Consider the following 24,382-nt stretch of genomic DNA (forward strand, 5'->3'; position numbering starts at 1 on the left):
CTTCGTGTGAGTTGTCGGGTCGACAATAATGACGTAGCATTTCCAACGCCCGTAATTTGTACCGTTGGTTGAAGCAACTGGGTTTCGAATTCGTACTGTCTACCTGTTGCCGAAAGGGTTTGACCAGCGATGCCAAGCATCGGTACGTGAAGGAGCGGTGTAGTGTTCGGGAGTAAAGAGTCGCTGTCGGGAGAGAACGTTTAGCCACGGGTCCTGCACGAAGAAACGAGACAGAGAATGCCTACTCCGTTTCAGCTGCGGCGCAAAGCATGCAGCCGAGATCGGACTGAGCGCTGTGCCACGGCTTTCAAAGCAGTTCATCAGGGTCTGAGTCGGAAACGTGGGCGCGAGGACAAAGAGCTTAGTAAAGGCACTGTTGCCGACACCCTTCCAATATCCGGAGGATTGGCATGAGAAAAGCCTGGGTAAGAGGCGAAGGAAACTGCTGCGTTTCGCTGGTTATAACACCGGTGCTTCATCGAGAAGTATACCTCAGGTGTAGTAGTGCTTGAGTCAGACGTGTTAGTCCCATCGACAAAAGACCAAGTGATGATCCACAAGTAGAGGAAGCTTAGCGATGTCAGCAGGGTTGTCATGATTGGTCGATCGAAAGTTTGACTCGTGACTATATTGCACCGCACACAAGAGCTTGGAACGCATCCTCAATCTGAGGAAGATAGGGACCGGGGTTCGAAGGATTGTGTAGTACAAACGACAAGCCGTTATCTCAGATCGCGATCTCGTAGCTTGCCTACATCTTTCAGATGCTTGAGATTGGACAGCTCGAATTGACATCCGCTGTGAACGTACGACAGTTGTAGATGGTCATACCACGGAAGGACGGCTATCGGTATGAGCTAAGAAGCGAAACGGCGATCGCAGTCCAAACGGGCGGCGGGTCGCGGGATGTATCGCCAAACGGTTTGGCTCATGCAAGGCTGCAAAAGCATCGCGAGCCTAGACTGTGCAGAAAGGCGGGGATAGGGCGTAAGTTTGCTTGCGGCTGCATGTTGCAGGGCTTGTAGATAATCGTGGCTTCGTTAGCGCCGAACTTGACAAAATGAAAAAGCGACGAGGCTCAGCGAAACTGACGGTGCCGTGACACGCACGTACACTATCTAGCAAAGATAGGGTAGCAAACCATAGTGGTGCCATTGAGTTCTGATCGAATGACCTCAAGTTGGCTTGGCGATTCCAACTTGGTGTGATGGAAGCAGTACTGTTTCATCGCATATTGGTGAAGGACACCTCGTGCGGAACGTATCTTTTCGTCGTCAGCGTCAAATTGATCCATTACGATATGCAGCTGAGCTCCTTGCGTACCGGTATTGGTTCCGCAGTCCAAATCTTTGTGGCACCAGTGTATACAGCCGTTGACAGCCTCTAGAGCGACTTGCGGTTAGGTAGACGATCTGGAAGTTTAGCGTCCCCGGGATACTGGTTGACATGTACCTGTCCATATGCTCCCAGGCAGGTGGATAGACATGGCGCAGGCATTTTCTGATCTGCTCTCGTTGGAGGTGTACAACGCACCATGCACATCGCGCAGGTCAGAGGCACAGGAGAGAGTCGTCTCCTTGAATTCGGAAAACTGCAGACCGATGGCGCTACAAGCGCACTGCGAAGCACAAGGGTTACGCTAGCGATAGAGAATTCTGGTGCACCGAAGCCGTTCGGGAAGCTGAGAATGTATAAAGACGCGTCTCTGGCCTAGATGAGAGGTACTCGCTCTGTTCACCTTGATTCTTTAGTGTCGCTCCACATTCCTTCAAACCTCAAGTTGTATTTTGCTCGCCTCTCTCTTCTAGATCATCACTGTCATTCGCTTCAGCCATGTCTTCCAAGATGCAACTCCAACACCGACACCTACCCAGAAGCGTCATGTGGATGAACACGCCCATCGACAGAGTAGCCATTCCTTGTATGAATGACGCTGGAGGCATCGTCACTATGCCGGTGAGTAAAAAAGCATCATCGTCCTGGGCGTCCACTGATCGCTATAGGTACCCGGTCGTCGCTGCCCTGCCTGTCTCGAGCGTGGAGACACGGTCTGGGTTATTCCCGGAAAATGCTGCATTCAGTGCGGTACTCCCGTGAACTAGACGGACGCTACTTCACAGTGAGTATACACTGAGGTGACGCTGTGGCACTGACTGATCGCTGTGCAGGACGAACGTAACTTCCGAACTTGAGCCTTCGCGTACTTTCCGGCGGTCGTCATGGCGCGCGTAGAGTGACTTCCGCATCTTGCGTTTGGGGGTTGTTTGTCTGCATTTTCAATTGTTGTCCAGTAATGTTGTACTTGTACTTGGATTGGTGGATCTGTAATCAACTCAGACGGTTCCATGTGGCTTAGTGCTGGTGTGAGCGGTAGACTCGAGCTCAATCTACGTGTGTCAACTTGGTGATCAATGAGTGCCTATCTTGGATGTGGTTACTCTTACCGTCATGCCCTCAGTGAACACTGTAGAATGAAAGAGCGATTCGTGAAGTGCAAGCCGCCGACAATTGTGAGAGTCCGTAAAAATTGAAGCGCACCCACGATACTCTGAGTTCCTGTGGGATTGACGTGATGGCGCCATCTCGCGCTGTGACGACATTTTCGAGTGTGATGTAAACAAAGCTGAGCGTGGAAGGGGCCGATGGAGCTTTGCTTGGCGCCTTAGGGCCCGGGAAAGAGCGCCAAAGGATCAGCTGCGGCTGACGCAACGGCGGGCGGCGGCAAAATCAATCGCAGCCTGTTGAAGTGACCAGTGCATAGTTTGAGTGTTAGCAATAGAAAGTGAAAGCATGACTGGGTAGGACTGTGCGACATGCAAATACATGGATGAATTAAGTGAGATAGGTAACCAGCAGCTGAAAGCCCTTGGATCAAAAACAACCGAACAGTGTCCGGCGCGTGCAATGTCAGAATGTCAAGCCTGACTACGATCTCCAATAAACGCCTATTCATCCCAGCATATGTGGTGATGTATGCCAAACCTCAACGCCATATCCAAATATATTACAGATTGCCATTTAGCCCAGGAAACAAAGCTTGGTCATTATAGTCGTATTGTGTGGGACCGCAGAAGCCGGATCGTGCTTGGTGCGCATGCTGGCTCGGTCCTATCTCGCGTCTCGCTCGATGCCCCCTTTACCGGGTTGTTGGGTGACGTGTGGAGTATGCGATGAGGCGTTCATTTCCCCCCATTTTGCCGTTCATGTTGAGTCATGACCCATCGCATCTTATCGCGGGTTTGCTCCAACGAATCGACAAGTTTCTGTGCCTCGCGCTCCTTCTCTGGCAGTGCGCGTCGCAGCCTCTCTGCTTCCTGTATGAGACCATCCATCTCTTTGCGGTGCTCTTTCTTGTATACCTCCATCAGATTGACCAGCTTGGCCTCGGCCCGTGTGGATCGCGAAGATTCGTGTTGTAGCTGGTCGCTGATGATGGCCTGTCGCTTGATCTTATCGGCGTCTTCGAGGCGCTTTCTCCGTAGCTCGTTGAGCTCATCGTTGATTTGGCGGACCTTCTTCTCGTAGCCGTCGGTGATGCGCTTGAAACCGTCTCGTGCGGTTTCGAGGTTCGTGTCTGCCATGCCCCTCATCTCGTATGCTTGCGAAAGCTGTCGCTGCGTCTCGGATCGTGTGTCGCCCAGCATCCGCAGCGCTTCTTCGGCTCGCTGTTCGGCGGACTTCCTTCTTTGTATTTCGGCGTCGAGTGTGGCTTTGAGTTCTTCGAGCTTGCGGTCTTTCCGCTCTATGGCTCGCGCATTGGTGTCGGCAAGCACTTGGAGATGTTGGTGCTCGGCGCGGGAGTCTTCGGCTTTGGTTTGCGCAGCCGACCAACGCTTGGCCTCATCTTCTCTTGCGAGCTTCTCGGCCCTGAGTTCTCGTCGCAGGCGGTCGTTCTCTTGTGTGATCTTATCAATATACTGTGACGTCTTTGAGTTGGGGGTGCTGTAGTGGTTGGGGCGGGCCCACGGGCTGTTCTCATCGGCGGCGGCAGCCATGGCGGCTTTGTCGACAGCTAGCGGGCCTGAGACGTTGCGGGGCGATGTGTACGAGGGCATGGTGGTGGTCGAGGTCGTGCGTGCTGGTGCGGCGTTCGCAGTGCGAGAAGTGTCGTCGGTGGTCCAAGCTGACCCGTTCATGTCATTCCTCTTGCGGGCGGTGAAGTTGAGTTCGGGGAGCAATGGGGCCGAGTCTTGAGAGGGTTAGCATCCAACGTTGTGAAGGCGCGTTTCAGGAAGCGGCATCGGGGGGCCAAACAATGCAATTGTGCAGCGCAGCGCGGACAGGAAAGATGTTTATGCGGCGCGTCAATCAGGACGATGGGTGATGCGCTGTGTTTGGGCACGCCAGGGGTCCACCCTAGCGCTAACTTACCTGGAGCCGTAGCGGCCGCGACTACCTTCCTTCTGCGAAAGGGAAGGAGCGGCATGCTTCGAGTGCGCAATGCGACCGGAGTGGACATCTGTCTCTGGATTAGTTTTGGTTTTTCGAGAGCCGTCGACCACAATCCAGTGCTGCTGCTCAGCAATTGCCCACGAAAAGGCACGAAAAAGAATGCAACTGCAGCAATCTAGCGGAGATTGCGCACCATCAACAGATGACTGGGTTGAGGGGGACTCATACCTTGCTGATGGTCTTGTCGTGCTCCGGCGGATCTTCACAAATCGTTAGCAACCTCTATTGTTCTTCACTCGTTGGTATTTGGCAGGCGGCGAGGTTGGGCGGATGAGGTTCCAAACGATCGTTATATCACGAGCGACAGGAGCGGCCAAGTCAAAAGCAATGCATTTTGCAGTGAACACTAGTCTAGCCTTTTGAAGCGCCTACAAACCTCCCCTTCACTTCACCTTGGATTCATCGTGGTCTGGTAATGCTGGTGTAGCAGTTCGCCAATCAGCGATGATCCCCGTTCAGGAACCCGCTGTCAAGTGGGGCGGAACCCTAGCAACTGCCCTACGGAACGTGACGTGTGCGTTTCCCGCACGAAACACCGTAAGACTGCTAGGCTCGTCAGCATGAACGCGTTCGTGCCGGGACATTGCGATGCTTACGAGTATACTGGGGAGTCCTTGGTACTCCAAGATTCGATGCCTTCGCGCCGAATTACCACCACGGAAGCCAGCAGCCATCACAACGATGCTCATGTACCAAAATATTGAGCCTACTGTAACCCGCAAGTCTGCCTGCTCCCTCCGTCACAATAATATCGCAGGCAGTATACCCCACATTGCACTACCAACGTGGCTGAGCCTCACCGCCCCCAGTATGACTGTGCTGAGAGTCACTGTGTAACATGGTTGGACATGATTTTCACTTGTAACAACGGCCGCCACCCTCCATGCAGATGGGCCTGGTACTGTCTCTATGAATAGACGCCTGAAACATTTTCCGTAGATTGAGGCTTGATGTGGTCATGGATAAATTAGTTTCTTGGTCGATCTTGTGCCTTGCCACCGTAAAGACCGAAGGTTGGCTGTCTTACAATGAATCAGGGCGACCAGGAAACAATGATAGAATAGTGATGCGACACTGAATACCAAAGACCGACTGTCAAAGCACAGTAACAGACACTACAAATGAAACGGATATCATTCCCTGTGTATGTACATCTAGCGAGCCAAATTCATCTCTATCTAGAACATGTCGGGCGCCTTCTTGACGCGGGTCTTTGGGCCTGTCACGGGCGTCTCGGACGAGATGTCGTTATTCCTCAACTTCTCCAGCTTGCGCTCATTGTCCTCGTACGCCAGCTTCTTGTACTTCTCGATAACCTTGTCCATTTGCACTTGGCTTCCAGCGGGGACGTTGTATGGCGATCCGACGTTCATGATCCTGTATTCGTTAGCCTGACACTTCCATACCAATCCCCCTCCATGTGCGCTGATTCGCCTTCATCCCAAGTCATAGTTCCTCCTCCTATAGGACTGCGTGCCTCATTCCGGGTATACGTACTCTGGGAACTTCATGTCGACGTATTCCTGGGGCCGTGTGTTCGCGAACAGCACCCTGTCCTCACCCGCCTGCTCGATCATGCGCACGTGGTGGTCGTTCTGCGAAGTCCACTTCTCGTGTAGTCCAGCCGTCGCATTGGAGATCATGCGGGTAATGTAGGGCTCGTTGTTCTCGCCGTCCGGTCGCGACAAGGCGTATACGGCGATTCCGACGGGGATGACGCCAATGGTCATGAAGAAGCCATACTACATGCCAATTGAGTCAGTATTGTCCTTTGTGTAGTAGTGCGATATCTCGGAAGAGGCCTAGGACCATCTGGGAGGGGTAAAGGGCGGTTGACATACGCCCATGGGCTCGTCGGCGGCTGGGGTCGGGTGGCCGTGAGCGTGCTCATCGTGTGCGAAACGGCGCGACTGGCGCGTGAGTGAGGTGCGGCTCGTCCGGGCAGCAGCCACTGCTGTTCTGCGTAGTGACTGCATCGTGAGGTTGCTGGCGGTCGTTGGTACCGCTGGGTTTCGCGATGATGCTGAGCTCGAGATTCGCTTAGTCAGACCCTCGTAGTGGCTTGGCATCTGTGGTCGCTTGCTCTTGAACTTAACAATCATCGCATCTGCAAGTCATATCTCCATGAAATCGTTTCACGTGTAGGGAATGGTCTATACTTCTGTTCCGCAACTTATTATTATATTGAGAAGGTGACCAGTTCATGCACGTGTTGACGTGAACATGCGCCCATAGAAGCAGGCCATCGACACTCTAGTGCAGTTCTACCCAAATTATGGAGCATCTCGAGATATACCTGGAAGTCTGAGATTGTCAGCTCTGAAAACACACGCAATCGGTAGTTGCGTACTGAAGATTAGTAACTCTTACGGCCGTTGAGATTCCTTTGTTCGGCCCTTGGATTATGTAGCGGTCCTAATCGGGAAACGACCACCCGAGCCTCGGTATCTTCTCCGCAGAACACCTGTGGAGGATCTGTGCGGACACGAACTACAAACGCGACCGAGCTGTCTTTACTTTTGACTTCCTATACCATCCATCTCCATTCAAAAGAACCTTGCTTTCTCGTCTCGTTCCCCAAATCACTACCGCGAAAGTCGGCCAAAGCATTCCGAAGCGTGCCATCAATTCATCAACTCCATCATCATGCCTTCATATACATCGATCCACCTTGCCGAACGGCCAGTGGACGCTGTTGTCGCCGGCAAAACCTTCACACCAAAGCAGCAAGAAGTTCCATCGGCATCGTCACTAAAAGATGGCGAGGTACTTTTCCAGACACTCTACCTATCACTTGACCCGGCTATGCGCGGCTGGCTGAACCCAACGCGTTCTTACATTCCTCCGGTTGAGATTGGTGCCGTCATGCGTGGTAGCGGTATTGGCCTTATCGTTGCGAGTAAGAGCAAGAAATTCCCCGTCGGTACCTACGCGACTGGTATGTGCGGATGGTCCGAGTACTCGGTGCTGAATGAGAAGCATGTTGAGTCGTTGGATCTGCCGGAGGGGGCTGTACCAACCGATGCGCTGGGCGTATTGGGAATGACCGGCCTTACCGCCTACTTTGGACTCCTAGAAATTGGCCAGATCAAAGCTGGAGACTTTGTAGTCGTCAGCGGTGCAGCTGGCGCTACTGGAAGTGTGGTCGGTCAAATCGCGAAGCTGAAGGGCGCCAAGGTTCTGGGTCTCGCTGGTGAGGACAGCAAAGTATCATGGTTGAAGGAGGAACTCGGCTTTGACGAGGCGCTGAACTACAAGGACCCAGAGTTTGCAAAGAAGTTCAGGGCTGCAACCAAGGGCCTGATCGATGTGTACTTCGACAATGTAGGCGGAGAGATCCTTGATCTTGCTCTCTCTCGAGCGAAGCCTTTCGCGCGCTTCGTCATGTGCGGGGCGATCTCGGAGTACAACAAAAAGAAGCCGCAAGGACCAAAGGTATGCTGTATTCGGTCACTGAGTCTTTGCATCAACCTACTAATCCATTCATAGAACTATATGATGATCATCTCAATGCGCATTCGCATGCAAGGTTTCGTCGTCTTTGACTTCGCGGACAAGTACGCCGAGGCCAGGAAGCAGCTCGCGCAGTGGCTCTCCGAAGGCAAGCTCAAGAGGAAAGAGACAATCATCCAAGGAGGCATCAACAAGGCCGAGGACGCGCTAGTGGGACTGTTCGAGGGAAAGAACACCGGTAAGCTCGTCCAATCAGCAATGTAGAGTCAAGTTACTAACCACTGCAGGCAAAATCATGGTACAGGTCGCAGATCCTGAGGCAGTCAAGGCGAGGTTGTAGAGGTGTAATTGATCATCAATCGACTTTCTGCTGAATGTGTAACTCTATGCGTGATCTTGGTGAGTCTGTGCGACGAGGTGCTCCTGCCACCGCGGACGCGCGCGGTCACACCTGACGTAGCCGCCTCCCTCAGGCGCGCGATCTCGACAGTTGAGCTACACTCGACACCCAGCGCACTCAATAAGCTCACCTCCCGCCCTGACAGCTACATGACCTCGCAACTGACACCAGCTTCAATGGCCGCGACGATGTCGACTCCTCGATACCCAGTGGCAACGAGCCGGCTGGAGTCACTACCAGCTGAACTCCTCGAAAGGATCCTGCACGAAGCGGTACGCGAAGTGCAACCCGCACTGACGGAAACAACGGTATCTCTCAACAGACGATGTATGCAAGAAACGCGCAGCGGGCAACCCCGCGCTTCCAAACTCGCGCTTAGATACGTGAGCCGCACCATTTACAACCACGCGTGGCGGGCTCTTGCAAAAGTAACCGACGAGACCACCTTCGACCTATGCTCGAAGCAGAGCATGGAAAACCTCGTGGCCTTAGCGAATTGCAAGGATTTGACCCCGTGGGCTCGAAAATTGACCGTCACTTCTCGCTACACCGAGCACCTCCTGCCAGAGGTTGGTAACGTGGAAACTGGTGGAGTTTATAAGCACGAAGACGTATTCGAAGCTGGTCTTTTGAATAGGACTCAGGCTATCATCAAGAGCGAGCTCGATTGGTACCCGGAGCTATGGTTGTCTTCCGATGACTATCACAGCAGTACTGCACGTACACTCCAGGATGCTGTTAGGAGCAGTCAGCTTTGGCAACTCGTTCTATCGTGTCTGGAAGCTTTACCGAATATCGTCAACATCCATTACTGCGCCAGGAGAGTCGCGGGCAGATTCACCGAAGTCTTTCGAGAAATGGCAATGATCAAGGACGTCGACATATTTTGGTACATATATGAGCACTCAGGCATTCAGATAGGTCAAGACCTCCTCCTCAGCGCCCTAGCGCAATCTATCGTTCTTCCCAAGAGACTCGAACTCGTTACGGAGATGAACGGATTACATTGCTTCACAATACAAGCTACGATACAAGTCATCAAAAAGGTCTCGAGCGAAGTCGAGGTCCTGATTCTCCGAGATGAGTTTGGCGAGGGTGGGTTTCCACAAAATCCACCCCAAGCATTGTCGACCGTGGCCATCACCAGAGACACATTTCCAGCATTACGCACGCTCGTTCTGGATGGCTCCTTTCACCAAAGTACCCTCGGCGGCAGACCGCTTCCATCAGGCATCGACGTACCCACTGTGGCGAACCTCGTATTCAGAGACACCAAAGTCGACCACCACGCGAGGCTAATCAATTTCATCGCGCTGTTTAAAGAAACACTTCGCCAAATGACGTTCGTGGACATGTACATCGACAAATACAAGTCGATATTTGAGCTTTGTCGAAATCTCAATCTCGAGCGCTTGGAGATTACTGATAGTTATGGCGACGGCCCGCACGAGGTTGTGCTCATCACAGACGTTCCGAAAGCACTGTTCTATGGCGCCGCAAAGACTGTTGTTGTCGACCCACCAGGGCATATGGATGCGCTCGCCAGACGTTGGGCAGAGGACGAACTTACCGGCAAGAAAAAAGATGAACAGGTCTAGAGCCTACATCACCGCCAGCTCACATGTTTTGTATGCTTTCATGTTGATGTAGGCTGCAGGCCTGTTCAGTTTCGTAGATACTACTGTTGAACGAATCAAATGTCAATGCAGACACTGCGCACATCTACCGCCGCCGTGAATAGCCTAATCTCGATCGAGCTTAGTAAACATGCTTTCTTGACTGCCACTCTCCCCAGGATGCGGAAGTCGCGCCCCGCACTTCAGATGCTAAGTCTTTAAAACGACGCTCCACTTTTCTCTTCGCGGATCCAGCATGACAGAACCTCCGCCTTTCGTTTACGACCCGTTGCCAGCAGGCTACATCCGTCTGCTCACTGCCGCTTCCAACAAGACCGCGGACGGCCATACCTGGAGGCTACAAACGGTTGGTCTCGACCAGTCCGACTTGGAATTCGACGCGCTATCTTATGTGTGGGGCTCTGATTCTGAACGTCTCAACATTACCCTGAATGACTGCACTGCGCAAGTGCATCGCAATTTATATACTGCACTACCGTATCTTGCGCGCCGCGGAGATACCCGGCCGGTACGGCCGATCTGGGTCGACGCTATTTGTATCAACCAGGCGGATCATGAAGAGAAGATGGTGCAGATCCGGGAAATGAATCGCGTGTACAAGCAAGCGAAGAAAGTATGGGTATGGCTTGGTACTACGAAGTATCAAGAACGCATTCCTGACGCTCTCCGCTTTCTAAAGGAGCTAGCAGAATACAAACGCAGCCGCCACTTTGAGAGTATCGACGATGAAGAGGAGAGACTCAATCTTGAAACCGTCGAAATGCCAGTGAAACTCGCTCTCCATCATATTGTTTCGAACGACTGGTTTGGAAGACTATGGGTCATACAAGAAGCGGCGTTGGCCCATGATCTGACCTTCCTTTGTGGGGATAACGAATGCAGCTGGGAAACCTTGAATGACGCGCTTAAAGATGGAACTTTGTGGACGTGCCTCAAATATGAGTTCAGACGATGCCAAGATTTTGCGGAACTTTGCGATGAGTCAGTGCAAATTGAACAGAGACAAAAGTATGGGAAAGGTACAATGTTCTCCATCCGAATCATCGTGAAGGATTGGAGGAGTGCCAAAGACGTCGAGGCGGTCAATGCACAAGCCCTGATGCTGGCAATAACGATGCTTATATCGTGTTCACATATATGCCTCAAACCGGAAGATCGTGTCCTAGGTTTGCTGGGCTTAGTGGATGCAGAGATTCTACGACGAACCTGCCTCGATCCAGAGGTAGCATACGTTTCAGTGGAAGACCTGTTCACGCGAGCAACCAGATTCGTATTTGCTTTCGCTGCGCCGCCCGACAGGGCCTATCTGTGGGAATGGTTGCGCAGCGCGTTCAGAGTGGACAAACGCACAGGTCTACCGTCCTGGGTACCGGATTTCCATAGTCCAGGGCTCCGGACGTTGGGGCCGGTTGAGTTCGAGTGCGAAAGACCGTCTCGATACGCAGCTGCTAATAAGGTCTTACGTTCGCGGGGTGGCTTGGGTTCAGACGAATTGGTACTGACAGGTACGGCAGTCGATGAGGTCATGACAGCATTCGCAATGATACCTTCCCCTAGTATAGGACAATATCTATCTCGACCTGAGGAAAGAGGGTTACTCATCGCTGTCGCAGACTGGGAAAAGATAACTGCCGACGATGCTTTGGGGCACACCTCGAGCAACTGTGAAGCGTGGCGGCAGCAGGGACTTGAAAACCATCGAAATCTACGAGGATACTGGCAGACGCTGGTCAACAACCAAAAATACTACATGGACGAGGTGATAAGTCACGATTGGTATCAAGACTTTCAAGCGATGGCCCGACAGCTGAAGGGTATCGTGGTCGATACAGCAACCCAGAAGTACGCTTCTCTTGTTGGCACTGGGCTCCTGTCACCATACTTACGGGGTGTAGATTGAATACGGGCCCGGAAGATCCACAGACATATGCCTCGGTGGCAGACTCCGAAGACGTTATTAGTGCAGAGGACCGCTATCCGAACGCGTACAAGTTCTTGGACGCCATGCAGGAGTTTCGTAGCAAGCAGCTCTTCAAGACTAAGAAAGGGCTGTTCAGTATAACGATGTCGGGTGTGCAACCGGGTGATGTTCTAGTCGCGCTTAATGGGGCGCCGATGTTACACGTGATCACAAAAGTCACTGCTGCTACGGACCATGAGCCGGAGATTTGGAAGTTCGTAGGTGATGCGTATGTGCATCCTCTGGAAAGTGAGAGCCATGAGGTGGGTACTTCCAACGAGAGCAACGTTGAAGAGGCTAATGTTGAGAAGGGAATTTTGGAAGAGAGCAACGCTGACGAAGAGCGGGAGTTCGTGTTTGTTTGAATGATAGCGATCTTGCGAAAGGACCTGAAGGTTTCGAAGTTGATAGCGGGCAGCAGGGTATCGGCTCGAGCTCCAGAAACACGAGTGGCCTCCAGAAGATTGCTTGATATTCAGTGTCTTGCCTCAGATGTCCAGCAAAGTTCGCTATGTAAAGGAGATGGTGAGGGCTGTCAGGCTGTACCTGCAGTGACGCCCCCGCGCTAACCCCACCCACGAAGGCACGTGCACCGAACTTTCAGAACGCCGCTACGATTTCATTCCCCACTCACATCCCAATCCTCCGCCCTCTTCCTGTGAAGGCATGTTATGCTTCGAACCCTATCACGATCGATAACACGAGCCATGACATCCAACGAGCCCGCCCGCGTTCCCATCCCCAAGAATGGCGTCGACTACCGTGGCAAAGTGGTGCTTGCGCCCATGGTGCGCTCTGGCGAACTGCCCTCACGCCTCCTCGCGCTGAAGTACGGCGCCGACCTGGTCTGGGGACCCGAAACCATCGATCGCGCCATGATTGGCACCACGAAGCGACTGAACCCGCACACCAATACACTAGAGTTCTCGCGCCTGCCGACTTCGAAGATCAAAAACCCCACCCTCGATCCCGAGAATCGCGAAAGCGTCCTATACCGCATACATCCGGAGCTGGAGAAGGGAAAGCTCATATATCAGATTGGTACGGCGAATCCTGAGTTGGCAGTTCAGGCAGCCAAGATGGTCGCAGCGGATGTTGCAGGCATTGATGTCAATTCTGGCTGCCCTAAGCCGTTCTCGACTTCCGGCGGCATGGGCGCAGCGTTGCTGAAGACACCAGACCTGCTTTGCAACATCCTGACGAGTCTCGTGGAAGAAGTGGGAAAGCCATTCGAGATCGGCATCAGCGTCAAGATCAGAATTTTGGACACGCCAGAAGAGACAGCGGCATTGGTGAAGAGACTGGTGCGCACCGGCATCACGGGCCTCACGGTGCACTGTAGAACCACACCCATGCGACCCAGAGAGCGCGCGATTCGAGACCAGCTCAAGATGATCGGAGAGATATGCCACGAAGCAGGCGTCGCATGCCTGATGAACGGCGACGTCACATCGCGCACCGAAGCCCTCAAGCTCGCGGAAGAGTTCAACGTCGACGGCGCAATGATCGCAACCGCAGCCGAGAAGAACCCCAGCGTGTTCCGACCCGACTCAGAAGGTGGGCCACACGAGTGGAAATCGCAGTGGAAGACCGTTGTCACCGAATACATGCGTTTCGCGCTACAAGTAGAGAACCGGTGGGGAAACACAAAGTATCTGCTCAGTCAGATGATACCCGGGAAGGAGAAAGCGTATCAGGCGATGAACAAGTCAAAGTGTTACACGGACTGCATCAAGGCGCTGGGCCTGGAGAACGTTGACGACTTGCTACAGCAGGCCAACGTTGTTGACGAGCATCTGGGCATACCGCAGAACGAATCTCGCGCCTCTAAGCGCGCTCGGGTCAAGGAAGCAGCAAATCCAGAAAGCGATGCTGTCGAGCGAAAGGAGAAGCGCAAGGAACGGGATGATGACGAACCTGAGGCCAAGCGCGTCAAGGTGCCTGAAGTGGAGCCAGAAGCAACTGTGGCCATCCCACCGCAGGAGATGGCGGCTCCTGCTGCGTTGAGCGTATGAAATATGTAGAGATTTATGGGCTGGGCGTGTATCTATTTGGGCATTGCAGGCGTACTGAGCATTTACGAAAGTGTGGGGTTCCCTCGGTAGTATGCAGCCATGATATGGGACAACGAATTGATATGAATACATACATTACTGTGACTGCGATGCACCACATGTGTTCAAACGACTAACAAAGTCCCCGAGCAGTTACGTCGCGTCGCTGATGTACTGAACGCTGGCACGCGAAGGCCTTCGAAGATTTGGTACTAGGGTCTGCTGCGTGACGGCTAGCGCCACGCTAGACGACCCCACTGCTACGGAGGTACATACTGTGCCACATACTTCGCTACCGTCTTGAATGTCAACATTCACTTTTCGTCCTCACACTTAATATCCTTAGGATACATAAAGAGCATTCCAGGGCCGACAATGACCGCCTCTACAGACGCGGTTATGGCAGATATCGGCGATGACAAAGCGCAACTCGGTAGTCTACCGAACGAGCTACTAAACCTCATTACAGACTTGGTGGTCGCTGGTGGCACGCCAATGGCGGTGATGCGACTGGTGAACAAGCGATTCAAAGCATGTGCCCAATCACACCTCGTCGAGGCTCTTCAAGCAAAGGTATGTACGCTACCAGCTTCGACGCAAGGACAAGATGCGCCGGGAGCGGAACGTCGTCTAGTACGATCGGCACAGCTGACATTGATATCTTACCATAGGCTTGGGATATTCGTAGTCCCCATGATCTTCGCTCGTTGAATGAAATCAGCAAGGTGGATGCCTTAGCCCAGGCGATCAAGTCTCTTCGCATGACTTGCTGTTATGAGGAATATCACGAAAATCCTGTCGCTCTCAGAGACGAAGCAAATCATCGACATAATAATGCAATCAAAGAAGTCACGGAACGTACGGTATCGGCTCAGGACAGATTCCGGATGCAACGCAGAACCGCCCTGTTGGAAAGGTTCGCGCACGCTTCGACGCTTTCAGAAGAGATAGAAAACGACAGGGTAGCTGGGAGTAGGAACTATGCACAAAACCTCTTTCCCGAGTCCTCTTCAGAGATGAATGTGGGTTGGTTGAGAACAATAGTTCTACCTGATCTGGAGTCGCGCTGGGAAAAGTTGAAAGAGGAAAACAAGTCCATCTTCGGCAAAGTATGGTACTCTTCCATCGTACACCCCAGATTATATGGGGCGCATTATGATGCCGTCGCCGAATACGTCTTAGCGAAAGAGGGGCTGATAACCACCATCGCGAAAAGCTTGGCTCCATTCAAGCAATTACATACTTTCGCCTTTGTCGAACCCGAGACCGATGCCTGGAGCCGTTACGAAACGCTATTCAAGGAAGTTGGTGAAGAGCACGGCCGCTTGCAGGGATGCCGGAGCCCATACACCAGGGGCTCAAAGCGAGACGCAAGCTCGGAGGCCGTCGCATACAGCGGAATGATGATCGGCCTTGACGTTGCACTTCGAGCTCTACAGCGAGCCGAAATCCACCCAACCAACTTCGCAATGCCAGTACCTTCTATTGGATTCCAATCCTTCAAGACCTCCGTTTCGAAATACGTCTTGAGCGAGGTTCTCACACAAACAAACAAGCTATGTCTCAACCACCTATCGTTGAGATTCCTTCGTGTTGGGAGTAGTAACGACGACAGACTCACCTTGACAAATGTCTATTCTCGAGAGACCCCCCCACCGGTTCACACCGAAATACTCTTAACCAATGACAGCTTCCCCAGCCTACGCGACCTGACTTTATATTTTGGCCAGGTCAGATCTGTGAACAATCCGGGTCCAGCCACCCACGGCTGGAAGGCAGCAGAACTTGAGTCCCTAACCATTCGATACGACCCACGATTTGAAGCTTCGGCAGATGTTCTTCTATGGCACCCAGACTGTTTGAACCACTTCCACCAGAGTCTCAAACACCTGACTATTGTCAACGCTTTTTGCGGCAACTGGAATAACTTCTTCCGCGACATCGCTAAGGCTCAGCTGGAGACACTGGATATTGTGATTGAGGATGATGTTCTCGGGATGGTTAGGACGAAAGTGCCGTCGTATGACGACGTGGAGAATGGGTTGGTGTGTGTTCAGGAGCGCTTTAAGAAGGCCGCCGAGAAGGTGGAGGTTAGACCGGATTGGGTTTTCGATCTTGTGAAGCGGGTGTGGAAGAATCAGGATGATATTGTTGATCGGTTGTTGGAGGATAGCGATGAGGAGGGGGCGTTTGATTGGGAAGAGGATGATGATGACGATGAGGAAGAGGAAGTTGAAGGATGAGAGCACGGCATACGTAGATGAGGTTCAAACGCTTGGGATACGGGGTAGATCCGATAGCAATTGTTGTACGCACTTGAATTGCAACAGGGCGACCAACTGGGACAGTTGGTCAACAAGTGTATTGTACAGAATCAAAAGTCCGGGTATCAACATGTACATCCTAGCATCGTATACCTCCAGGCAAGTACCACTACTACAAAGGAAAGCGCACTCCAAGATATGCCGCAAGGATATCGCCAACGTGAAAGCTATGAAATATCGAAGAAGCAAAAAGAAGAAAGATCTGGTATAAACAAAAAGAGAAGTCGTGAAATCTCAAGAAAAAGAGACGTCAACCTCTCACAACCCATCCATCAACCTCGTCAACGCCAACCAATCCGCCAACTCCCCCCCACTCTCCCTCTGAACCACCTTCGGACTACTTAGCTTCTCATTCACAATCTCCAAATCCAAAATCCCCATCACACCACTACTACTCCTACTTCCCCGCTTCTCACTCAACCCACTATCCACTCTCGCCGCCGTCGTGCGCCGCTGTATCGCCGCCGGCAGCGCGACAACAGGCCGTGTTGGGTCCATCATATTGTTGAACTCCGTGCTGAAGAAGTCGGGGCTGGCGAGGATGTGGGGGGAAGGGATGGCGCGGTTGGTGATGACGGGGGGTGGCGTGAGGTCGGAGTTTGGGTGAAGGGGTTGGGGCTTGGTGGGTGGTGTGTTGATGCGGAGACGGAGGAGGGATGCTTGTTTTGGTTTGGGGAGGGTATCTGAAGGGAGTTGTGGGGTCGCAGCTTTGGACTTGTTGAAGAAGAGGGAGGTTTTTCGGGATAGGAAGGACGGTTTGCGCGTTGTGGGTTGTGGTGGTGATGTGGGCATTGGGGCGGGGAGGGACTGTTGGTGTTGTTGCTGGGGGAGACGTTGAGCTGCGGCTTCTTCGTTGGCTTTTTGGATGCGGAGGAGCGCGTCTTGCTCTCGTTGGAATTTTGCTTTCGCTTCGTCATCCTTCAGCTGCTGGATCTTGGCTTCGTGCGCGGCTGTTGCTTCGATGAATTTCCGTTGGTCTTGTTCGTCTTTTTGCTCCTTCTCTTCGGCTTCTTTGAGCATGGCTACGATTAGGCTCCGACCTTCCTCGGAATAGTTGTCGCCTACACATGCCATGGGTGTCAGGCCTGCCACGTTCTTTACATTTGCTTTGGCGCCTTCAAGGAGGAGGGAGGAGGCAATCTTGTCATTGCCACCGACAGCTGCGGCGTGCAAGGGTGTGTTGTTCTCTACATCGAGCGTGTCCATGCTGGCGCCGCTCCGAAGCAACAAGTTCAAGATCTCCCAATCCCCACCTTCAGCGGCCATGAAGAGTGGTGTTCGTCTCTTGTTATCGAGACTGTTCACGTCCGCCCCGTGCAGCAGGAACTCTTGCACCACATCAAAGCGATGCGCCACAACCGCCGAGTGAAGTGGTAAGCGGCCGTGGGAAAACGGAGATGCGATAGTAAGCTGCGCACCCTTCACTACCAGCAGCATCAGGACATCCAATGCGACTTCCGGGCACTCTTCAAGCAAGAATGTGAGCGGATGCTGCGTCAGAACAGAGGTCTGCGTTGACTCTGGCGCAGACTGTGGCGACGACGAACGCATTGAGCTTCGAGGAATGCCCGCGTTCGGGTTCGCACCTCCATCAAGAACCACATTGAGTATGCTCAAGACGTATTCCGCGGGCATTGGCGGTTGAAGAGTAATGTGGCGAAGGACCGCGCATATCAAAGAGACGCCCAGAGCTGATCGCGGTAAAGCATTCACATCCAAACCCATCGCGACCATCTGCTCAAGGTCCTTGACAGGCAACGTCGTGGAGAAAGACGAGACTTCCGCAACAGGATTGCTAGGCCGTCTTCGCAGTAACCCTGCGCGCTTCATCCACTCGTACTGCGCAAAAAGCTTTAGAATTCGCTTATCGGCCTCCACGGAAAGCTGCAACTTGCTCTTAGCAGGCACCCAGTCTTCAAAGTCGAATGTGGCACCGTGCTTGAGTAGCGCATCCACGAAGATAGGCTTGCCTGTCGTCACCGCGTAGAACAGCGCATCTTGCTTCTTGTGATCTTCGTGGTTGACGCAGTTCCGACTCGCTTTGCGGTCCGCCTTCTGTGCTAGCAGGGCCTCGATCACGGGTAAGCCGTCCTCCGGCAGTGTCTTGATGGCAAGGATGAGCGGTGTAGCACCTGATCGCTCGCGTGTAGTCCGGCTGACGCCGCGTTCGCAGAAGGGGCCAACGATGGCGGCGATGTCGTTCCATGTCGCCGGTGCTTTGGGTACGGTGCAAGCAATGAGATGGAGAGGACTCATGCCGTCTTCATCCCAGGAGTTGATGCTCGGTGGTATCGTGAGCAGTGGTACGATGGACCATTGTTGATGCTTTACGGCAAGAAGAAGCGGCGTGTTCTTGTCCTTGTCGCCGATGGCGGTGTTTGCCCGGGCTCGTAGTAATGACTGCACAGTCGCCTCCAATCCATTGGATGCGGCAAGATGCAGTGCTGTTTGTCCGTTCATGTTGGTCTTGCGGAGGTCAGATGCCTTAATGAGCGACTCCAGATCTGGCTCCTGGTCTTTTGTACTGTTCGTTGTAGCATTGAGCAAAGGCGTAAGCTCTTCAGCATTAGTAAGATCTGCGTTTGCTTTTTGTCTTAGCAACAGCTCTGTGCAGACTCTACTGTGCGTTGCGAGATGGAGAGGCGTGTCGCCGTCTTGGTCCCTCGCATTGACCTCAGCGCCAGCGTCGATGAGCTGAAGCGCGATTTTAGGATGGCTGAAACGAGGAGATACGGCATGATGAAGCAGTGTCTTGCCGTCCGGGTATGTCACTGTTGCGTCAGCGCCCTGCTCAAGCAGAGCACCCAGAATGATAGACATGGTCTCCTTCTCTTGGGCTAGTGGGCTCTCGAAGGTGGCCTGGAGTACAGTAAGGCCCTTTCTGTCGCGGATGGTGAGATCCGGGTTGCGCTTCAGTAGTGCACTTATTACCGGCGCACCGGCACATTCCAATGCGACGAAGATGGGACGAAGGCCGTTGGCGGTCTCGCGATCCGGATCCGAGCCTTTCTCTAGAAACATCTCCACCAAGCTCGCGTCATCTCTCTTGATGGCCTCCACAAGGACGTTGGACTCTGAATCGCAAGCTGCGGCGAAGATATCCGCGATGAGGTCATTGCCTACGGAGAAACGGCCCTGTGTCTTCTTCACGTGCTTCAGCAACATCTCCCTCTCTTTCTCGAGCTTGTTGCGCTTGCCATGTGCGGCGTTGATGATCGCTACTGCGCCCTGGATGTTGTTGGCGTGTAGAGCAGCTTCAGCTGGTGTCTGACCGAGACCGTTGAGCGCTTCGTAGCTAGCGCCATGCTTGAGCAAAGTCATGACTGTGGCCAATGATCCGGACTTTGACGCTGCGTAGTGGAGGGATGTCTCGCCGGTGTCGTTCGTCTTCGTCTCGAGGTTGGGTCCGTATGGGATCAAAAGTTCGATGAGATCGCTGCGGCCATTCTTGACGGCTATGTGAAGGGCTGTTTCGCCGCTGGTCTTGATCACAGCATCGGCATCGGCACCAGCATCTAACAGTATTCTCGCCAGACTCGCGTAGCCGTTGGCGATGGCGATGCATAACGGTGGGAGTCCCAAGCCAGCGACATCATTCGGTGTTGCGCCAGCGCGTAGGAAGTGTGAAAGCGCTGCCTCGCGTTGGTGGTAGACAGCATAGTATATCGGTGTCCAATCTTTCGATGGCTTGAACTCGCCAGTGCCCTCCGGTGATCCCGCTGGCTTCCCGAACTTGCATCTCATAACCTCCACCGAAGTTTGCAGTGTTGAACCCTTTCGTTTCAACGCAGTCGGCCTCGTCGTATCCCGATCCAGATCAAGGTCGATATTGCGGGGAATTGGGGGCTCCATGTCGCTTGAGTATCTGCTAGTAAGGCAACCGCAAGACTTAGATTTCATGCTCGCGAACCTTACATCAAGGCCTGATAAAGCAGACAATCAAGGGTTCAGGATTGCGACAAAAGAAAATATGCAGGGTAAGGAAAAGCATCCGGGTACCCACCACAGAAGAAAGCTACAAGAGCGACAGGAGCTTGACAAGTACGCTCCCCACCTCTCCCCTTCTTTTTGCCAAATTGGAGGAGCTGAAATCGTGGCGCGCCCACGAATCAAGTCATTCTCGTCGCGGTTGTCGTGCCATTTCGCCTTGCTTACCGCTAGGAGCCATGGTTCAATTACCAATAACGGGTGCCTTGTCGTGCTACAAACCTAATCGCGCCTCTATGTAGTCCCGAAACGGGTAGCTAGGTGCCTGGATTCAGTCGACGGCAGATGTACGACTCGCATTCTCGCGGAACGGTGCGCCTGGGGCGATCGCCGCAGCGCTTCCCTGCAGGCTACAGCGCTTGCGGGCAATCATCTCAGAAGGAATCCCAGAGGCGTTGTACAGTTGTCTTTTCGCTTGGCTTGCTCGCGACGGTCCGCGAATGACGGAGACGCTACTAACTATAGAGGGGCAATGGCGCGGTGCAGATCTTGCTGTTGGAGGCTGCAAGCCAATGCGTCGTGATGGCGATGGACGCGAGGCGGAACAACAAGCAAAGTCAATGGCGACGGAGGACGCGATACTTTCGCGCTCGATGTTCGGAGGGAGGTGCGCTCGGTGCTGCTTGCGGCGTTTCGCTAGCCGACCCACGTGTTTGTAGCTGGATTGGCTCAGGGGTAAAGTGGCCTCCATCGCCTCGCTATTGCGCGCCGTCGTCCTTGGCCAAGCAGACGGCGCCAATGCTACGGGTACAATGTTTCCGCAACAATGTTGTCGAGTGTGCAGGCGTTTATTGAGTGGAGATTAGACGAAAAGTCGAATTCTAGCCGCGGTAATGCATGGGAATGTCCAGGTAAGGGAATTGCAGCTGCAGTGGCTGCTCCGAGGAACGGGAGATCATCCGCCAGCTCGGTATCACGTTGAAACTCAAAATGGGAGCTGGTTTGCTAAGATCATGCGCAAGAAAGAGTGTTTATTCTTCGTGTACTATGCCCGCGAAGATCGTCCTAAAATCAAGTAAAGAGTGTAAGAGGACGCGAAACCGCCGTCCACAGTCAAGTACGCAAGTGCGCAAAAGCAATCCCCGTCTTCTTTTTCCAATTTGTGTCCCCGTATTGCATCATCCTCCTGTTACAGCGATCGAATCGCTGTCCAACGGCAACGACGAGTACGCTGGCAAGTCGTTGCACGTTCATCCTCTCCGCAACCCCACGTGGCCGCCAACACCATCTCTCAGAACTTCACACCCAACTTCCAGCCAACTTGGAGTGCGCGACTCCACACAAAGCAGAGTGACGCCACGATGTAGCAAGCTGCGGTCCAGATGACCACTCCCCAGTAGTGTCCACCAGTGGCCTGGATGATAGCACCCGCGATAGGAATTCCCGTAAGCGTGCTGAAGCTGACCACGGTGTAACAGGTAGCGTAGTACCTGCCGTAGACATTCGTATCGCAAAGCTGGCCCACGCAGACTGGTGTCAACGAGATATTGGAGCCAGATGCGAAACCAAACAAGACCGCGTAGACAATGGAGAGTGCTTTGATAGCCGTAGCTTCGGCCGCGGAGGTGGGGGTGAGTAGCGATGCGGGCAGCCAGAAGACTAGCGATGTAGCTGAGCAAATGGCGAGTGCAGCAATCATGCTGTTGAAGCGCCCGAGCTTATCGGCTAGGAAGCCTGGGACCCAGCGACCGAGACAACTTCCCGCGTTGAAGATTGCGATGAGTTGGTACGAGAACGACGGGCTGAATGCGCCGGTACTGACCGCAAAGGTGGTGAGGTACGTGATCGGGATGAAGAGTGCCCACTCCATCATGAAGATGCCGACCGTGAGCAGGAAGTAGCTCTTGTGCCGGAAGATCCGGAAATCAGGCCATACTGATTGTCCAGCTTTAGGTGGTAGGCGGGAGCGGATGAGGAAGCAGGCACCAATACAGCAGAAGAGCGTGATGAAGCCGATGATGCGAGTCGCCCATGGGAATCCAACCCTGGGTAGCAGCTTCTCCAACGCCAACGGGAATATGACACCACCCAGCGATCCTCCAGCTGCGGCGATACCCGTTGCGTTGCCTCGCTTTTGCAGGAAGAAGTGGCTGACTGCGGCGAACGCAGGCGTGAAGATCAACGATGTACCGAGACCCCCAAGCACGCCGAAGACGAGGAAGAAGTGCCAGTACAGTGTGCAAATCCCGAGCAGGAAGTTTGACAAGCACAGCAGGATGCTACCTGCCAGCACCAATAGCTTCGGGCCGTGCGCATCGAATATGGGTCCAATCTGGAGTCCGCAGAAGAACGACAGGAAGACGTACATGCTGAAGATCCATGAGATGGTCGACTCGGTGTAGTCTGCAAGGTAGTGCTCGGCAATGTAGGCATGGTAGATACCGACCGTGTTCATCATACCCAAGGATGCGATGAGTCCAAGGAAGGACCCTAGAACGACAGACCAAGCACCTAGGCCACCTTCCGGATAGGTTACTTCGTCATTGGCAATAGACGTTGATCGAGATTCCTCATCAAGAGGTCGGTGAGCTTTTTCATCTCCAGTTGCAGTGTTGCTTGGGCGATTCTCCTTGGAGTTGGCCGATGCCGGGGCATCGGCGTTGTGAGTTTGGGCACTTGGGCATGGTGACAGTGTGTCCGATGGCGGGATCGTAAATTCGGCGTGAGGATAAGTGTTGACTCTGGTCAAGTTGTTATGTGGGCTAAGTGATCCTGGCGTGCTGCCTTTTGGTTCGCTGCTCATACGAAGGGTCGAGTTGGTTTGGGGGGAGGTTTCGTCTAATATGTATGACGAAGCGCGTTGTTGCGCTGGCAAGTTGATCTCAAATTCGTGAAAGATGTCGCAAGCTCCTGCACAGTCCCCGAAAAGCGTCCTCGCAGCCCTGAAGTACCTCCCAATCGATGATGCGCGCCGAATTTGAATCGCAGATTGTGGTTCCCCGAGCGGTTTGGTGTTGCATAGTCGAGCTCCCCGAGCGGTATAAGTACGTTGGATGCCACAGGAGGGGTAAAGAGCCATGACCAATAGACCCACTCTGCCGCTTCGGCAACCACTCGCAATGCGGTATCGCCCGCTGCCGACGAAGGGTTTTCAGCACACCTCTATTCCGACCCGGTGCATGATTCGCCCTAGACGCCGAGAACCAAGACTCTGCTGGACATTGGCGGTGAAGTCAGCATGATGGTCTGGACGACGTTGTCTCCGGACATAGTAATTCTCGGAATTGAAGTCGGAGTTGAGCGTCATCGATATCGGAAAACTTCTTGTGGGGGTTTCCGACCTGCTCGATGATGTCGAAAGCTTTCTTCTCTTGCGAAATGTAAACCAGGAGCCGTTCAGCCATTGGTGCGATCTTCTGGGTGTCGTCGGTGGCTTCAAGGATGGACAGCCACAGCTGCGTGGGAGACGGTGTGACTGTGGGTGTAGGAACATCGCCGAACATGGAATCATAGCGGTCATCTTCGCTGCCATGTCGGGTATATGGTGCAGCTGGCATCTTGCTGACCTTGGGTGTAGGTAATCGAGTGCTTTGGTTCAGCATATCCAGAAGCATTGTACTCTCACTGGATCCATTCGTGCCGATGCTGGAAGCATCGTCGCTCTTGTCCGAACGACATTCTTGGATAGCTCTGTGGAGCACTAGCCAACTACCGCGGAATCTCCAACGGTCTTCGTGCGACATGTCGCGGTCGCGAGAAGCATACGTAGCCCTAAGTCTGCTTTCTAAGAGGTCGTAGAGTGTACTGGGACAGTTCTCTCTGCTGATTTGGAGAGTTCTGGGACTATCTTGGGGTGGTTTGGAGTATACGCTGTCTTGGCCGGCATGCTGTGACGACGGTTCGCTGCACTGAACACTTTGCGGCAGTTGCGATACGTTCTTGATACAGGCCTGTTGATGCGCTGAGCTACCTGTCGCATGGTCCACGGGCCTTCCTTGTTGCTTCGATCTTGTAGTGTACTTCGCCCGGAAGTTGCGTACATCGCGGCGGAGTAGCTTGGCTGTCCAGCGGACGTCATACGGCAAGAAAGAGCGCATCATGATGAAGAGTATAGCTATCAATATGACTGACTGTATCCATATTAGTTGAGATTGCAGATTGAGGGTTCACTTGGC

At 53.3% G+C, this 24,382-nt stretch overlaps 9 protein-coding genes across 9 annotated transcripts; 5 read left to right on the forward strand and 4 right to left on the reverse strand.

Annotated features, from left to right (window-relative positions):
* Positions 1-3,179: 3,179 nt before the first annotated feature.
* J4E84_010818 (uncharacterized protein) lies at positions 3,180-4,426 on the reverse strand (the record flags this gene model as incomplete). Its single annotated transcript, XM_049393373.1, has 2 exons — positions 3,180-4,189; positions 4,372-4,426. 2 exons carry the CDS (start codon positions 4,424-4,426, stop codon positions 3,180-3,182), a joined length of 1,065 nt encoding a protein of 354 aa, XP_049238904.1.
* A 1,204-nt stretch (positions 4,427-5,630) lies between these two features.
* Positions 5,631-6,428, reverse strand: J4E84_010819 (uncharacterized protein; the record flags this gene model as incomplete). Its single annotated transcript, XM_049393374.1, has 3 exons — positions 5,631-5,829; positions 5,950-6,194; positions 6,294-6,428. The coding sequence occupies 3 exons, from the start codon at positions 6,426-6,428 to the stop codon at positions 5,631-5,633; spliced, it is 579 nt and encodes a 192-aa protein (XP_049238905.1).
* Positions 6,429-7,098: 670 nt separating this feature from the next.
* Positions 7,099-8,245, forward strand: J4E84_010820 (uncharacterized protein; the record flags this gene model as incomplete). The annotated part of the gene is made up of 3 exons (XM_049393375.1): positions 7,099-7,887; positions 7,942-8,143; positions 8,193-8,245. 3 exons carry the CDS (start codon positions 7,099-7,101, stop codon positions 8,243-8,245), a joined length of 1,044 nt encoding a protein of 347 aa, XP_049238906.1.
* A 236-nt stretch (positions 8,246-8,481) lies between these two features.
* Positions 8,482-9,903, forward strand: J4E84_010821 (uncharacterized protein; the record flags this gene model as incomplete). The annotated part of the gene is made up of 1 exon (XM_049393376.1): positions 8,482-9,903. One exon carries the CDS (start codon positions 8,482-8,484, stop codon positions 9,901-9,903), a length of 1,422 nt encoding a protein of 473 aa, XP_049238907.1.
* Positions 9,904-10,177: 274 nt separating this feature from the next.
* J4E84_010822 (uncharacterized protein) lies at positions 10,178-12,267 on the forward strand (the record flags this gene model as incomplete). Its single annotated transcript, XM_049393377.1, has 4 exons — positions 10,178-10,779; positions 11,209-11,324; positions 11,457-11,784; positions 11,838-12,267. The coding sequence occupies 4 exons, from the start codon at positions 10,178-10,180 to the stop codon at positions 12,265-12,267; spliced, it is 1,476 nt and encodes a 491-aa protein (XP_049238908.1).
* Positions 12,268-12,609: 342 nt separating this feature from the next.
* Positions 12,610-13,917, forward strand: J4E84_010823 (uncharacterized protein; the record flags this gene model as incomplete). The annotated part of the gene is made up of 1 exon (XM_049393378.1): positions 12,610-13,917. The coding sequence occupies one exon, from the start codon at positions 12,610-12,612 to the stop codon at positions 13,915-13,917; it is 1,308 nt and encodes a 435-aa protein (XP_049238909.1).
* Positions 13,918-14,972: 1,055 nt separating this feature from the next.
* J4E84_010824 (uncharacterized protein) lies at positions 14,973-16,199 on the forward strand (the record flags this gene model as incomplete). Its single annotated transcript, XM_049393379.1, has 1 exon — positions 14,973-16,199. One exon carries the CDS (start codon positions 14,973-14,975, stop codon positions 16,197-16,199), a length of 1,227 nt encoding a protein of 408 aa, XP_049238910.1.
* Positions 16,200-16,538: 339 nt separating this feature from the next.
* On the reverse strand, positions 16,539-20,132 carry J4E84_010825 (uncharacterized protein; the record flags this gene model as incomplete). Its single annotated transcript, XM_049393380.1, has 1 exon — positions 16,539-20,132. The coding sequence occupies one exon, from the start codon at positions 20,130-20,132 to the stop codon at positions 16,539-16,541; it is 3,594 nt and encodes a 1,197-aa protein (XP_049238911.1).
* Positions 20,133-21,498: 1,366 nt separating this feature from the next.
* Positions 21,499-24,307, reverse strand: J4E84_010826 (uncharacterized protein; the record flags this gene model as incomplete). The annotated part of the gene is made up of 2 exons (XM_049393381.1): positions 21,499-23,045; positions 23,476-24,307. 2 exons carry the CDS (start codon positions 24,305-24,307, stop codon positions 21,499-21,501), a joined length of 2,379 nt encoding a protein of 792 aa, XP_049238912.1.
* Between the last annotated feature and the right edge of the window lie 75 nt (positions 24,308-24,382).

Source organism: Alternaria hordeiaustralica (assembly GCF_023758085.1).
Source record: "Alternaria hordeiaustralica strain BMP 2776 chromosome Unknown scaffold_47, whole genome shotgun sequence".
In the NCBI taxonomy this organism is placed as follows: domain Eukaryota; kingdom Fungi; phylum Ascomycota; class Dothideomycetes; order Pleosporales; family Pleosporaceae; genus Alternaria; species Alternaria hordeiaustralica.